This window comes from Vitis riparia, chromosome 10, assembly GCF_004353265.1.
Source record: "Vitis riparia cultivar Riparia Gloire de Montpellier isolate 1030 chromosome 10, EGFV_Vit.rip_1.0, whole genome shotgun sequence".
NCBI classification, from domain to species: Eukaryota; Viridiplantae; Streptophyta; class Magnoliopsida; order Vitales; family Vitaceae; genus Vitis; species Vitis riparia.
In genome coordinates this window covers 23,242,715-23,260,011 of record NC_048440.1, presented here as the reverse complement: position 1 = coordinate 23,260,011, position 17,297 = coordinate 23,242,715, and the positions used below count along the sequence as shown (strand labels likewise).

The 17,297-nt window shown below is 34.9% G+C and overlaps 1 protein-coding gene across 4 annotated transcripts; it reads left to right on the top strand.

The window, feature by feature from the left end:
• Nucleotides 1-98: 98 nt before the first annotated feature.
• LOC117922922 (calcium permeable stress-gated cation channel 1) lies at nt 99-16,010 on the top strand. Of its 4 annotated transcripts, none has more exons than XM_034841150.1 (13): nt 99-296; nt 403-473; nt 2,604-2,945; nt 3,264-3,416; nt 4,657-4,792; nt 5,957-6,058; nt 7,417-7,536; nt 7,652-7,732; nt 12,280-12,620; nt 12,766-13,011; nt 13,988-14,312; nt 14,953-15,186; nt 15,434-16,010. In XM_034841150.1, the coding sequence occupies exons 3-13, from the start codon at nt 2,632-2,634 to the stop codon at nt 15,695-15,697; spliced, it is 2,316 nt and encodes a 771-aa protein (XP_034697041.1). In that variant the 5' UTR covers nt 99-296; nt 403-473; nt 2,604-2,631; the 3' UTR covers nt 15,698-16,010. The 4 variants fall into 4 exon arrangements, with proteins under 4 accessions (XP_034697041.1, XP_034697040.1, XP_034697042.1 ...); XM_034841149.1 differs by having other exon boundaries at nt 99-328; XM_034841151.1 differs by lacking the exon at nt 403-473.
• Nucleotides 16,011-17,297: the final 1,287 nt, after the last annotated feature.

Genomic DNA, 17,297 nt, shown 5'->3' with positions numbered 1-17,297 from the left:
TAGCCGTTGGAGATGCCACGTGGCTGTTGCCGACACGGCTGTTACACGTCCTTATAAATCGATAGTACAACAAATTACTTAAATCCTGTGTATGCTAAAAGCCTAAAAGTCACTAGCACTCACATTTCATTTCATTTCATTTCACTTTCTTTTCTTTTCTTTTCTACCAAACAAATCTCTGTGAATTCCGATTCCCGAAGTGGTTGCTTATCCGATATTCCACGCGGAGGCAGGTAGATCTCTTCGTGCAAATATCCTTCTCATCTGGAGGAGGTTGAGATTGAAAGGTGAAAAAGGTACATTTTAGCGTGCATCGCAGTTTTCCTAGGTAAGCAGTTCTGGAATGTTCTTGCTTTAAATGAACTTTGAAGCAATCCAGACGCCTCAGCAAGTCATTTTCAGATCTAGGGCGCTCTCTGAAGTTTTTGGGAGGCTAAATCAGTGAACGGAGCTCGGAGGAAAAAACTAAGCAAGTATAGATAGTTTTTATTTTTCTTCGTGTTCTTTATGCATGTGTTTTGATTAGTTTTAGTTGTTGATTTTTTGAATGGAAAGTTTAAGGTTCTGTTTGATTGATGAGAAAATAGAAAAAAATTTTAAAAAGTGAAAATGATCATCTTAATAGCTTTTTTTGCTACTCTTCAGTCAATCATACTTTCTTTCTAGTTCTGTAATGGAATAGAAAATCTAGTTTATGTACTGGTGAGGATTTTCCTCCACCCTCTTGAACTATGGGGAAGTAGCTATGAGAGAATTACATTTTTTTTTTTTGGTTTATTTAGAAACTCAATTTATTGGTAATTGTAAAGTAGTTTAGAAGGTGATCCATTACCTTGTTTTGGGAGTGGATCGATATTAAAGGATGATTTAAATCTCCGTATATTCTTTCTATTTCTGTAATGGAATAGAAAATCTAGCTTATGTACTTGTAAGGATTTTCCTCCTCCCTTGTGAACTATGGGGAAGTAACTATGAGAGAATTACATATTTTTTTGGTTTATGTAGAAACTCAATTTATTGGTAATTGTGGAGTAGTTTAGAAGGTGATCCGTTACCTTGTTTTAGGAGTGGATCGATATTAAAGGATGATTTAAATCTCCGTATATGTTTTGTTTCGTTTGGAAAAATTGTTATACAACATTGCATTATTATAACTGTGTTATGCTTAATATCCTTTTTATTTTTATGAAGGCGATTCTAGCTTTGAGAAAGGGTGGTAATTGCATCAGGTTAACATTTATGGTAAAACTATAAATAAGAATACAAATCCTTATTAACAACATTTTGTTGTTATGAAACAATAAATAAGAATGCAGATACCTGCTCTCAGCATCTCATTCACTACCTTGCTGTGAGAAAACTAGAAACTAAAACCTACCTGGTTTTCCCACAATTTTGAGCTGAAATGGAATTTCTCTTGTTATTTCTGTTGTCAAAATCCTGTTATGTATGATTGTCAGTCCCCAAATAGCTGCTTAAATTAAGGTTACTAAGGGCTTCAGTTTTTTAGAGCTTGGGGAGTGGGAAGTGGGAAGTGGAATTAGGTTTAGAGTTATTACACTGGTTAGATTGGTTGTTTAAGTGTCCTAGTGGATGAATTAAAACAAAAAAATTGCTATTTCTGTAAAGGAAGGAGGGGATTCTGGTTTTGACAACGATGGCTGGGGTCTATGGTCAGCTAGGTTTTGGCTGTAGAAAAAGGTCTATTGTTGGCCGGGGAAAAATAAGGCAAGGGTCTGTATATGTAACACAGTAACAGTGTGCTAACTAGCAAAGCAAATAAAACAGAGGAGAAGAGAAAACGAGGAAGAATCTTCTAAAGATCTCATCTGAAAATAAATCAATTATCAATAGGGATCTGCAGAATATCATTATTCATTTTATTGGTTAATTCTCTAAAATTCCTGCCTGTTTAGAAGCACAGTTACCAAATCCTCTATCTTCTTATCCTAGACTCTAAATAACTGCAATAAGAGACTTCTGTAGGCTGTGCTTACATGGAACGAAAATATTCCATGATGCTTAGGTGCTAAATCCTACTCTATCCAAATTTAGAAACTTCCACAGAAAATAAGGAAATTCTTCATAATCCAATAAGAGCATTATAATAAACTACTTAATACAAAAAAAGAAATGGCACTTTAGTTTACACTCTAGTTACTGATTAAATTAACAAGTTTACCCGCTGAATATAGAATCTTCAAATTTCTCCATATTCCAAAATGTTAAAACCAGCACTTAGGTGCTAAACGCTTAAGAGCATGATACTTTTGGAGTTTATGCTTTGCTTATAAAAATTAACTTCTCTTTTAATGTCATACTTCATGTTTGTTATTTTTTTGATAACATATGTGTGATCTATTTACTTTGTCTTTAATGCACCTGTCGTTTTGGAAGCAGAAACTATTTTCATTTCACTTTCTCATATTTAGTCTTCATTGGATAATGGTTTTGATTAAATATTAGTAAAAAAATTGTTATATTAATGGTTAATTTGAACACAGCACAAGGGTCACAGTTTCACATTAGTGATTTATTTTGATTGGCTTGAATTTACTCTAAACTTTTGCTTCTGCTTGTTTTTACAAATTTACATTTTACAGGGAAGAATACTTCCTTTCAGAAGGATAGATGGCTACACTTCAAGATATAGCGCTTGCAGCAGCTATTAATATTCTCAGTGCCTGTATTTTCTTTTTGGCATTTGCCGTTCTGAGGATTCAACCTTTCAATGATAGAGTATACTTTCCAAAATGGTATCTTAAGGGTTTGAGAAGCAGCCCAACACGCTCGGGAGCTTTTGTACAAAGGTTTGTCAATTTGGACTTCAGGTCTTACTTGAGGTTTCTGAATTGGATGCCAGATGCCCTGAAAATGCCAGAACCTGAGCTTATTGAACATGCAGGATTAGATTCTGCTGTCTACTTGCGTATTTACTTGATAGGGTATGGATCTCAATATGTCATCTATTTTGTTTTTCTTCCAGTTGCTTGTTATTAGTTAAGCTGTCATCAGTGCCTTGTAGCTCCATAATTGCTGGTTGCATTGTCAAAGATTTTCTGTTAATTCCTTTCGTTATGAATGAGTTGTTCTTGTGCTGTGGGTGATATCATATCACCTGAGTACTCCTTTGTTATAATTGATACATTGCAACTATTTCCTTTGCTTTAGTTTCAACAAGCATGACTGACTGTCTATTACTTTAGTATTTTGCTTGCTATTCGGGGAATGTTCCTTTGACTTTATTGTATTTATCTATGCAGGCTTAAATTATTTGTTCCCATAACATTCCTTGCATGGGCTATCCTGGTACCAGTTAATTGGACAAATGCCAGTAACACTTTAGCACAATCCAAAGCAACTTACAGTGACATCGATAAGCTCTCAATTTCAAATACTCCACTTGGATCAGAACGGTGTGAAACCCTTGATTATTGCCAAGTTTTTCTTCATTTTAACCTGTTAAATTCCTAAATATGATGAATTGTTCCTGTATTTCATATGCATGCATGCAGTACCATAATCTATCGTGTGGTATGTGCTCACTTTTACAACCATTGATATCATAAAGTTCTGTATGTTTGCCTGTTGAAAAAAAAAAAAGAAAGAAATTCTGTGTGTTTTCAAAAGTATCAATACTGCACATCGTTAGAGACATAAGGCAGGATCTCAAGGGTTTTTTGAAGCCTGGTGGTTTTGGGTTGGCAATTGAGGCGAAGAATTGGACCCTGCTGGTGGAAGGCCTGAAAGAGATATTCACAATAGTGGTCTCTGACCAATTGATGGAGGTGGATTCCCAGATTGTTCTTTTCTGCGTGTCTCAGGATGGTAGAGGGCTTTGGATATCATGCATTTTTCCTAGAGATGTGGAAGAATGCATGTCTTTAGATAGACTCTTTACCATCCTGGTATCGTGGTAAAGCTCTCTTTTAGGGGGAGTAAGGGAGGGAAGGGTTTGGGATTTATACCAGCGCATGATCCTTATGACCTTAAGGTGGAGTGATGTTTGGGATTTGAACCAGTGGATGATCCATACCATGGTATGTTGGTCAAAGCTCTTTTTTAGACAGGATAAGGGAGGGAAGGGTTTGGGATTTATACCAGTGCATGATCCTTATGACCTTAAGGTGGAGTGATGTTTGGGATTTGAACCAGTGGATGATCCATATCATGCTATGTTGGTCAAAGCTCTTTTTTAGACAGGATAAGGGAGGGAAGGGTTTGGGATTTATACCAGTGCATGATCCTTATGACCTTAAGGTGGAGTGATGTTTGGGATTTGAACCAGTGGATGATCCATATCATGGTATGTTGGTCAAAGCTCTTTTTTAGACAGGGTAAAGGAAAGAATGATTTGGGATTTCAACCAGTGCATGATCCTCTTTAAGTGGGAGTGAGGTTTGGGATTTGAGCCAGAGGTGGATGGCTGCATGTTGATATGGTGATAAAAGCTCTCTTTTAGAGGGTGTAAGTAAGGGAGAGAGAGTTTGGGATTTTGAACCAGTGGATGGCACATGTGAACTGTATAATTATCTTTATTGCAACTCATTCATGCAATTCTTTTTATCAATAATTCTGATTTTCAACAATATCTACTTTTTCTTCTTTATTGGTATAATGACTTGGATATCAATTATTCTGATTACTGGATTGCAGGTTTTGGTCCCATATAGTGATGGCCTATGCCTTCACCTTTTGGACATGCTATCTGCTGCAAAAGGAATATGAAATAATTGCATCAATGCGGTTACAATTTCTTGCATCAGAAAAACGCCGTCCAGATCAATTTACAGTAAGAACAACACTATGTCTTATCAAATTAGTATAGTTGAAGAAGAATTTAATTTTCTAATCATCTTTGATTTGTTGTAATTTCCTTTTACAGTTAAAAGTTTGATTTTAAGGATCCTCTTTAACTGGTTAGTATGAATCAAAGTGCAAAACCTTGATTAGGTTTTGCATTCATTTAACATCTTGAAACAAGGTTGAGGTTTGTGAATGTGTGAAGATGGCTGGAAGCAGTAGACTATATTTATATTTTCTGTTCTTGTTCGCACTGGAGAGTGCATGTTTGTGAATACCATCACCAATATCCTACATTCTGCAGTTTGCAGAGTGATCTCATTGAATCCCTTTTTGTCTTGAATCTAGATAGATCTTCAATGAGTGCATTTCAGACCAATTAGCTGATAAAATATTGCTATATGTTCATGTACTGCAAACAGGCTATATGCTTTCAGAAATATGCTCCAGAATCATCATTTAGCACAAGCTGTAACTTCTATTATTCAATTTCAACTTTTTATGTTAATCTTTTTTTCTTGTGTTCCTAGGAATTCAACTGCATCAGCAATTGGAAGGTTTTAGAGATATTTGAAGAGAAAAATTATGGTTTTCTTTTACTACATATGTGTGCATTTATGTAGCTATATATGTATGTATGTGCTTAAGTATGTATATAAATAAATTCTCTAAAGCCGATATGATCTAACTTTCCTTGACTTCCATCTTTATTTTGTTTACTTAGAGATTATAGTCTAACTATCACGACCTGTTCCATGGACCTGTTCAAATGTAGTCCAATACATTTGACCCTGTAGGGAAAAGGGAATTGAATTGCCTTGATATTTGGGTTCAATTTGCTGCCTTTGCTAAGATTCACATAAAATTCTCAAAAGATAAGGTTATAGTTACATAATTCACATAAAGTTCCCAAAAGATAAGAAAATGGTTAAACTTTCTAGCCAATAAAAATACTATATTGTAGTGAAAGGTTGAATAGAGTAGCTCTTTTAGCATCCTAAAAATTGGATTTGTTTTTTTAAGCAGTTGGTTTAGATTGTAAAAAGAGCAATATTCATTTAGGTTTACTAGTTATACAGCTCCAAATTATATATTTTCACGATTCCTTCCTTTTCATTGCCATGTTTGTGTAATGGATTTTGGTTATTTGCAGGTCCTTGTTAGGAATGTGCCCCCAGACGCAGATGAATCTGTTAGTGAGCTTGTGGAGCATTTTTTCCTGGTCAATCATACAGATAACTATCTTACTCATCAGGTTGGACTGCTTTAAACTTATGCATGATTTTAGAAGTTCTAATAGGAAAAATTGGAGATGCTAATGAAAGTAAGTAGCAATTGATGATCTCTAGAACCCAAATTAGGCGCTTACAAGCCATGATATGATCTTAAATACTTAAAACAAATGAAATTAGAAGGTAATTATCAGAAACCTTTGAGATCAAGCTTGGCGCTGAGAGAGATCTTGTATTTCAAGGGTCTTTGGCCTCCTCCTTATCATAGACAAACACTAAAATAATAATCATTCTTAAACTTTATATGGAAATGTAATTTATTTATCAAACTTTTGTGATTATGTTCTATTGAAAACTGGACCTTTGCAATTGCTACAGTTTGAAATAATGGCTGTAGTTTCTCAATATAGGATGGCTCCTGTTATATTCCTGATTGTCTACAAATGCATCCCTCCGACATCAATAACACTGAGACTGTTTTGTATAATTGATAATGGCCTATTATATAGTTTGATTGAGTAAATATTTGGTGATACTTTGCAAGTGGTATTATGATTCTATAGCCCAATCATAACAGTAGGTGTCTTTTATAGAAGTGAAAATAAATTCCAAACATTTTGTTTTAAATTTTCTTTAGTTTGAACGTTTCATACTACGGCCTAGGTAGTTCAAGTAAATAATTGATCAAAGAATATCTGAGAATGAATGCTGAGGTAAAATTTTTAGTTCTTACATGATTAAACCTAGGATTGGATCGAATTTTTAATATCCAAAGCTTATGTGCTTTGCTTTAGATTAATGCAACACACAGCATGTAATGAACTAGGAAAATTTTGTAGTTCTTACATGATTATACCTAGGATTGTATCGAAATTTCAATATCCAAAGCTTATGTGTTTGCATATACATCATGTAATGAACTTTTTTAAGTTACATTGTGTTGTGAATTGTCCTATTTCACTGTTCTGTTGCATACTTCTTATATCTGAGACTTGCTAGCATATATTGATAAGTTCTGTTATTGCCTATGGGAGAGGGGGAGTGATCAGATGTGTATTTGGTGTCTTGAATTGTTGCCCGAATTCAAAAGTATAAGTTTTTTCCCCCTCATTTTCTAAAGGGCACTTAGATAGATTAATATCAATAGTAGTACAATGCTTTAAGATGACATCATTGCCTATGGAAGAGGGCAGTGCTTGGATGTGATTATTTGCTGTCTTGTAATGTTGCCCAAACTCAAAGTGGGTTACTTTTTTAAAGGGTGATTGGTTGGTTTTTACAGTTCTTTAGAAAATCTAGTATAAACATTGAAATGGGTAATTCAAAATATAAAGCATTAAAATGTTTATATTCAATTTCCTAATTTAGAAGTTTTATGCAGGTTGTATATGATGCAAATAAACTTGCAAAATTGGTCAAGAAGAAGGAAAAAATGCAGAATTGGCTTGACTATTATCAAATTAAATATTCTAGAAATGAATCAAGCAGGCCCTTTCTGAAGGTAAAGTGATGTCTTTAAAAGCAGTCTTTTATCTCTTGCTCTAGCTTAATATATGCTATACTATTTCTTCCTCTTGATTCTTGTTCTCACTTTATGTTTAATTTCTCATTATCAGACTGGTTTTCTTGGCCTTTGGGGAAACAGAGTGGATGCAATGGATTTTTACACATCCGAAATTGAGAAACTCTGCAAAGAAGTAATTGCCACTCGTCTAACTTCTTGTGTGATGCTTGCCTTTTTTCCAAAGTTTTGTCACCGTTTTTTGATCTCCTTTTATTTATTTCTTTATTTTTATAAGCATATATGTTAGTTCCCTTTGATGCATATAATTTATACCATTATATTTAAAAGCAAGGTGAAAAAGGCTGAGGTTTTTCATTTCTTATTCTGAAATGATGCTGCAAAACTCGATATGATCTTGAAGACCAGATCTGTAATCTCAATCATGTGCCAGAATGCTGAGCTGGTTTATATTCTTAAAACTGTTGCAAAAGATACCTAGATGATGCAAAGAAATGTGTTAGTATTTAATAATTTCTTGTGTCCTACAACTATGAGACAACGCCAAATCAACCTTTTCTATTATGGTCACTAGCAAGATGCTTGTTAGACTATAATATCAGGTATTTTGGGCAAAATCAGCTATCTCAATATGGACACTAACATAAGAAGCTTGGGTAGACTTTGTGATATCAAGGATTAGGCTTTGTTTAGTTCTCCAAAATGATGAGCGGAGAAAAAAAAATGTTGAAAATAGATTACTTTCTTAAGCATTATTTTCTCCTCTCCCGATCATTTCTAGACCCAAATGTAGCATCAAAGCAGTTTACCTAGTTGCATGAAAACAAATGCTGCTTAGTTTTAATATAAGTAGACATTATAGTAGAGTTGGTTTCAAGGGGGGGGAGGAATGAATGGAGGGTGAAATTCTGAAAGGATAGGGTGGTGTGGTGTACTCCTGGGGGAGGCTTTTCCTATATTGTTCTCTGTAGCCACTGCCAAAGATGCATGGCTACCAGCCGAGGTGTGGGAGTAAGAAGGTGAGGGAGGGTAGTTGGAACCCCCAATTCACAAGATAGATTCATGATTGGGATCTAGACGGGGTGAAGGTGTGGGAGTAAGAAAGTGAGGAGCGTGAGGAGGCTTTTCCTATATTGTTCTCAGTAGCCACTGCTGCCAAAGATGCATGGGTACCAGCCGAGGTGTGGGAGTAAGAAGGTGAGGAGGGTAGTTGGAACCCCCAATTCACAAGATAGATTCATGATTGGGATCTAGACGGGGTGAAGGTCTTTTTTAGGAGATCGCAAACACAAACAATTTGTAGGGATATGGAGGATAAGATGGTTTGGTTGAAAGAATAGAGGCATTCCATTTTTGTTTTTGATAGGTAGAAAGATTGCATGGGTACCAGCCGAGGTGTGGGAGTAAGAAGGTGAGGAGGGTAGTTGGAACCCCAAATTCACAAGATAGATTCATGATTGGGATCTAGATGGGGTGAAGGTCTTTTTTAGGAGATTGCAAGCACAAACAATTTGTAGGGATATGGAGGATAAGATGGTTTGGTTGAAAGAATAGAGGCATTTCTTATAAGTATTGTTTAGAATCTTTGGAATCCAGTGAGGGTTGGCTTTTCACTTTGGAAGCTAAATGGGGAAAGAAATTGAAGTTCGATTAACTCAAAATGAGGGGTTGAAGGATTCTAAATAGATATGATATATGCAAAGGAGAAGAAGAAATGTTGTGGCAATTAATTTATGCTCTATTTGGGATAAAGTGGGCGATGCACTCTTGAGTAAGAGATGCCCTTTTGAGTTGTGACTACTAATTTTCTCTATTTGGGATAAAGTGGGTGATGCACTCTTGAGTAAGAGATGCCTTTTTAAGCTGGCATGAATCTTTTTTTCTTTTTTTTTTTGGGAAGAATGGAAAAAAGTCTGAAGGACAACTCCTTTTTGCTTATTTTAGACCATATGGAAGGAGAGAAATAGGACTGCTAATTTATATGCTCTATTTGGGATAAAGTGGGCGATGCACTCCTGAGTAAGAGACACCTTTTTGAGCTGACATGAATCTGTTTTTTGGGAAGAAGTGGAAGAAAGGTTGAAGAACCACTCCTTTTTGCTTATTTTAGACCATATGGAAGGAGATAAATAGGAGAGCTAATTTATGCTCTATTTGGGGTAAAGTGGGTGACGTACTCCTAAGTAAGAGACAAACCCTTTGAGTTAGCATGGGTTTTTTTTGTTGGGAAGAAGTGGAAGAAAGTTTGGAAAACTGTTCCTTAGTACTGATTTTAGACCATATGAAATGAGAGAAATAGGAGAGCGTTATGGTACCGAAAAAATGGATTAAGCAATCAAACTGTCATTATGTATGATCTTTTGAAATGGTTTAAAGTGTGTATAGAAGATTTCTCATTGTCTATGATATAATTGTTTTTGGTGTATCCCTCCGCTTTGATTGGCCTTTTGGTACCTTCATATATGGTAGTCTATGCTTTTGTGCATCCTTTTTTTTTAGATATTGTTCCTAGTCCTTTTTCCTTTGTAGACTTTGTGGAGTGGTTGAGTTCAGGCTAAGGGGGTTGTTGTTGGTGTCCCTCTTTGTTTTTGTGTTGCCTTAAGGTGTTTCTTTGTATACGTCCTGTGTATTTTGGAACTCATTTTTTGGCTTTACTTTTTATAAAATGATTCTGATTACCTATCAAAAAAAATATAAATCAACTTCACCTATCAAAAAAATAAAAAACGTAGAACATTACAGTAGTTGTCAGTTTGGCTGAAACTGGAACAAGATGAAGTTTTCTTCTGATCCTTAGTTGTAGATATCTAACCACGAAAATTCTCTTGAAGATTCTCCAAGATTTCCATGGGATTAGGCAAGTTCAAAGACTTTTCTTTACGTTGGCTGTGACTTTTCTTTTTTCAGTTTTCTTTTTGCTTTTTCTGGTGTTTCTTTTCTTTCTCTTTCTTTTTCTTTTTTTTTGGGGGGGGGCATGGGTAGAAATGCTTGGCAGTTTTTTGGAGAAGAGGTTGGAAAGTGCAAATGAAAGAGGTAGTCCTATATTCCACATGCACTTTTATTTTTCTGATATGCATATTGGGGACACATGAAATACATCAAGAGCACCTAAATGCAAAAGGAAAACCTAAGAGTATGAAAATGGCCTGCCTTGGCCTTATATCAACCTACCGATGAACTCTGATAATTATAAGCTTCTTTCCTGTATAGAGTCCCTTGACCAAACAAACAGAGATTTAAGGAAAATCTCTTTCAGTTCCATATCCAACATTTCCAAGATGAAAAAACTTATGATATTTTATTTGTCGCAAAGACACTGAAATAAGCATGAAGAGGCTTTTTCTCCAGACTTGCCTTCTACACTGCTGCACAAAATTGCATTTCCACATGCCTAGCTTCTGTCACTTGCACCTTTCAAGACTATTGATATATAGGAAATGATAGTTCAAAAATGTTAGAGAAGATTGTAGAATAAATTGTGCTACTTCTGAACTCCATTTCCTCAAAATTTCCTATGCTATTAAGGGCGATATGCACAATCCTTTTTCCTAAAAGGGGGAAAGACTAGTGCTCATCTGAAGCTCCCTAGCCAATTTCCTTACCCTATTTGTAATGCAATCTTCTAGAGCCTTGAAAATTGAGAGGATCGAAAGGAAATCTTATGCACTTTCAAGGGTGATGAATTATGTTGGTGAAGTGGAATAATCTATATGCTATGGAACAGGAGGATGAGTTTGAAACTTATGCTAGTCAAATATGAAGATGCTCTCTTAGGTAAGTAGCTTTGGATGTTCTCTGTGTGCCTGTACATTCATTACAGACAAATGTGATTATAGCATAAGATTTGGCATGTAATCTAGACTTTAGGGTTGGGGTTAATAATATATATGGTTGTGGCCTTGGGATATCCATGTCGGTTATTTAACTATTTTCTATAAACAGGTATGCAGTTAAATTTTGGAATTGGATGTGTTGCTGTGAACTCATATATGAAGGTTATACAAGTTTTAAGGGTCTGGAGGATGTTATAAACTTAGCTGATAACAAAAAAAGGAAAAAGACTATACGGATCACTCTTAAAAAATGGATTAATAATGTTTGGTAAGTAGCTTTGGATGTTCTCTGTGTGCCTGTACATTCATTACAGACAAATGTGATTATAGCATAAGATTTGGCATGTAATCTAGACTTTAGGGTTGGGGTTAATAATATATATGGTTGTGGCCTTGGGATATCCATGTCGGTTATTTAACTATTTTCTATAAACAGGTATGCAGTTAAATTTTGGAATTAGATGTGTTGCTGTGAACTCATATATGAAGGTTATACAAGTTTTAAGGGTCTGGAGGATGTTATAAACTTAGCTGATAACAAAAAAAGGAAAAAGACTATACGGATCACTCTTAAAAAATGGATTAATAATGTACCTACGAATACTGATGATTCCAGGGTGGACTTACCCTGGTCCCACAATATTCAAAGGATAAAAACACATGGGTCAGCAATTGCTGGGCTAGATTTAATTGAGTAGGGAGGGATTTGAGGTTTGTATTAGCCCTTAGAGGATGTCATGTATCAGATTTCCTTACATACCAGGATGTCTCTTTTGGACTAACCACATGCCCGCTGTGTTGTTTTGAATTTTGTATAAAGGCTTGTTTTAATATTATGTGGGTATTCTTCTTTTTCTTTCTGTTCTAATCATTGCATTTCATATTTTAGATATCTGTGGAGAGAGAAAGGGTTGCAAATGATCCTAAGTCTATCATGCCCGCAGCATTTGTTTCCTTCAAAACTCGGTGGGGTGCTGCTGTTTGTGCACAAACTCAACAATCTAGAAATCCAACTTTATGGTTAACTGAGTGGGCTCCGGAGCCACGTGATGTATATTGGCATAACCTGGCAATTCCATTTGTTTCACTCACGGTTAGGAGGCTTATAATTGCCGTTGCATTCTTTTTTCTCACCTTCTTTTACATGATCCCCATTGCATTTGTGCAATCCCTTGCAAGCATTGAGGGAATTGAGAAAGCAGTGCCATTCCTGAGGCCCATTATTGAAAAGTAAGTTCTTTCCCACTCTCAGATTTCTTTTACAAATGGAGAATTTGTTAGCCATTGATGAGTGATCAATATTCAAACATACAAAATCAGCTGTTCAGCATCTTTTTCTACTACATGATTAATTACTCCCTGATTTGTTATCCAGGAAGTTCATCAAGTCACTAATCCAAGGTTTTCTACCTGGGATCGTTCTGAAGATTTTCCTCATTGTTCTACCAACCATATTGATGCTGATGTCTAAATTTGAAGGGTTCATTTCAATATCATCTTTAGAAAGGAGATCAGCATCTAGATATTATCTTTTCAACTTTGTGAACGTATTTCTTGGGAGCATAATCACTGGAAGTGCACTTGAACAACTAAATACCTTTATGAAGCAGTCGCCAAATCAGTAAGTTATCACTAATGCACCATTTTATTTTATTTTTTTGATGGGTACTAATGCACCATTATTATGCTTGTTAAGTTATACACTGTTTTGTGTGTGTGTGTGTGGATTTGGGTAGCATCAATTAGCCAGGATTTTAATTTTTAAACAATAGGAGATGGTTGTACCAAGAAAGCTTGGGAGAGGGGAGAGGGGGGGGCCGCACATGCTAGGATGGTGGGGTCTTACTTTCAGTTGAGAGAACACATTTACAGGGAAGGGAAAGGAGGGACGGAGGCACTTTTTGGAAGAATCGATTCTATATTTGATATTTGTAATATATTTTTGGCCTTTGGGGGCAGGGAGGTAGCTATTGGTAGAATTGACTGTGGAAGTTACCTTTATATCCCTGAAAACTTAGTAAAAAAATCAAAGACAGGTTAATACCTGTATAAACCTTTTGCCATTAATATCTTTGTGTATCTTGTTTACTCCTTTTGTCTATATGTCTCTATCAGTGTCCCTTAATTTCACATGTGTCATTCTAAGGATAATCTAAAAGAATAACATTTGAAACCTATTAGAGCAATATTAATTTTGAAGAATCTTGAATAAGTTAAAATAATTTAATTGAGAAAGCATCTTATATTATATATCTAATAAACATATTTACTGTTTCTTTAATACATAATAATACATGTGAACATTAGACTTCCCCTATGGTTGTTTTCGACCCTCAAGGTCATAGCACTATGCTGAGTGAGGACCTTTGAGCTTGAGGCTGCAGCCTGACTTTGAGTTCTAGCCACATGTCAGTTGCATTACAGTCATTTTATTTTGTATTTCTATTTATTTATTTTAAATCAATGCTATGCAGTTTGAATTCATGTTGTGACTCCTATATAACTGCATAAACTATCAAGCTTTTCGCTGTTTTGATTGTATATAATCTAATCTTGTGAAATGATTTCATAAAGTTAGTGGTTACTTCATTTTTCAGAATTCCTAGAACAATTGGGGTAGCAATTCCAATGAAAGCAACTTTCTTCATATCTTACATAATGGTTGATGGATGGGCTGGCATAGCAGCAGAGATTTTAATGTTGAAACCACTGATAATCTTCCACTTGAAGAATTTCTTCTTGGTGAAGACTGAAAAGGACAGGGAGGAGGCAATGGATCCAGGAAGTATTGGTTTCAATACTGGCGAACCTCGAATACAATTATATTTTTTACTGGGCCTTGTCTATGCTGTGGTGACACCAGTGCTACTTCCTTTCATAATTGTTTTCTTTTGCCTGGCATATGTCGTATTCCGCCATCAGGTAAAAAGTTGACATTTTGATTATAAAATCTTAAATATAAAGGGTAATCAGGATTGAGTGCACAAACATCCTCAAGAATGCCTATTTTCAATCCAATATTTTGATCCCAACTTATGATGATCATCAGTCCACTCTAGGACATCTTTACAGTCTAAAATTTGGATAATTTTGTACCATTTGATTTTAGTCGAACTTCTGGAAAATGCGCACACATGTGGTGGTGGGTCCTAAATCATCCTGATCCACTTAACATGTGCCATATCCCATATGAGATGTTTTAGAAAGCTAGTCAAGTCTTGGCTACCATGAATTTGATGGGTGATCCAAACACATTTCACTTCATGTTATTTCCAAATTTCAAGTTATGGGAGTGGCAGAAGGAAGAACATTCCTTTCAAGGAGTGTCCACCCATAAGCAAGAACAACTGCTTTAGTTTTAGTACCGCCAGCTAGAAATGTTAGTCATCAATAAAATATTTTCCCACATTCCCACTTGTATCGTGTTCATTATCAACGTAAATTAATTTTTTTCCCTAATTTATCAGAAAACCCCCATAATCAGCTTAATTATTTGCTGTTATGCCTTTTTATTTTCAGTTGTCTAGTAAATTTTACCTTGAGGTATTTTTTGATAATGCAGATCATTAATGTTTACAATCAAGAGTATGAGAGTGGTGCAGCATTCTGGCCGGATGTTCATGGGCGTATTATTGGTGCACTAATCATCTCACAGCTGCTTCTGATGGGATTATTAAGTACTAAACAAGCTGCTCAGTCAACACCATTTCTCATTGCACTCCCAATCCTGACCATATCATTCCACTATTACTGTAAAGGCCGTTTTGAACCTGCATTCATTAGATATCCACTGCAGGTTTGTTTTCTACACAATTTAGACTTTAGTGCTGTCTTGTTATTTCAAGTATTTATGTTTTTAATTCATATTGAGCTTGAGGAACAATTCATTTGTTGGAACTTGTGGCCTTCTTCAGTGTTTTATCTGATTCCCTTTCATTTAAATTTTCTTTTCTAGGTGTTAAGGACCATCTCTAACATATAGAGAAAATGGAGCAAATCATTCTTTCTTCTTATCATGTTCTTTTTATTGTTATGGGTTTTAGGAAGCAAAGATGAAGGATACCCTTGAACGTGCAAGGGAACCACACCTCAATCTCAAAGGTTACCTTCAAACTGCTTACATCCATCCAGTTTTTAAAAGCGCTGAGGATGATGAAGAAGAGGAAATTCATGGAAAATGGGAGCATGATGCCGAGCTAGTCCCCACAAAACGCCAGTCTCGAAGGAACACACCATTGCCCAGCAAATTCAGTGGTTCATCCTCCCCGTCTCTGCCTGAGGTTGTTGAGGAACGTGGACAGCCTTGAATTATAGACAGGTAACTCTTACTGTACATTTGGCCCTTCACAGCGTTGTTATAGCCATGAGGAGAACAGCATTGTAAATTAAATGGGCGAGGATAACTTTGTTGTATAGATAAAAAGAAGGGTTTGTGCAGCCTCTAGTGTTCTCAACGGTACTAGAGAAAGCAAGCTCTGGATTATATGGCAGATGGTAGAAGGAAGTTGCTTTTTGTGATCTGTAACTTACTGGAGGCTGTAAAAAGGCATAAAATCATGTTAAAATGTGTGAATTTTTATTTTCATGGTCAAGAAAAAAGTTTTGTGCTTTTATTGATCAGTTTCTTTGATTTTTGAGTAGTTGATGCTTTTACAATTCAAATATTGGAAGCTTGGGTCGGGACTCGATTCAATATCTTGGAGGCTTGGGTTGGGACTATCATTTTGAATATAAACAGCCAATATTTATAGTGTTGTAGGAAGGCTTTTTTCCTGAACAATAAAATCGATGTATAATGTATGTGTGAGAGGGAGAGATCAATTGATGTGAGATGATAATCATCTGGCATGCAATATGACACAACGTTCCTTAAGCAAATATAATGTTCTCGTTTTATCCCTTAGGGTTACAAAGCCATATATGTGACACTGTTTCTTAAGCAAGTATGATATTCTTGTTTTATCCATGGGATTACAAAGCCGTATTTATGCATGACTTTGTTCTTCAACTGTTGTGAGATATGATGATCATCTCCTATGCGGTCTAACCTTTACGTGACTTCTTCCCTTTAACTTATGTGAGATATGACAATTATCTCTTTAATGTAAATTGACTTTTATGTGACTTTTATTTCTAATTGATGTAGGATATTATAATCAATATTTGAAATATTGATAAACACAGATGTATTCGTATTTAGATTTTATGGATATATCAGAAATATTAAAAAAATATTGGTGAATATTTTGACAAAAATATCAATAAAAATTATTCAAAATTCATGAAAATATTTGGAGAAGCTTAAAAAAAAATGATAAAATAAATAAGAATACATATGTTAAAGTTATTTTTTAAGCGTAATTGACATAGGTATGGTTAAAAAAAAATATCGTAAGTAATGATATGTCAGTATTAATAATTTATTATTTATCTAATCAAATTGATTTTAATTTATAAAATATTTGAACTTAATTATTATTATTTTTTATATTTTAGAATTTTTTTAATAAATTTACATTTTTAATATTTTAAAATAAAATATAAAAAATAAAATTAAAATGATAAATATAAAAAATTTAAAAGTGAAGTGATAGTAATTTTTTAGAATAGGATTAATGAGATAATGACAATACATTTAATATTAAAACCATAATTTAATTAATTCAAATGCAGTCAATAATGTAATAATGTAAAATAAATGATGATGTAAAATTTTAATTTTTATATTTTTATATTTAATTATCATATAAATGATATTAATGCCTTTACGGCCTTGGATGTAGAGGAAGAAGACATAAAAAAATCGGAGATTTTTTTTTTTTAAATGGCAGAAAACGCTAATATATTGCCGAAGAATCAATGATTTTTTGACACTACCCTCGGCCAATGCACACATCACTTCCCTAC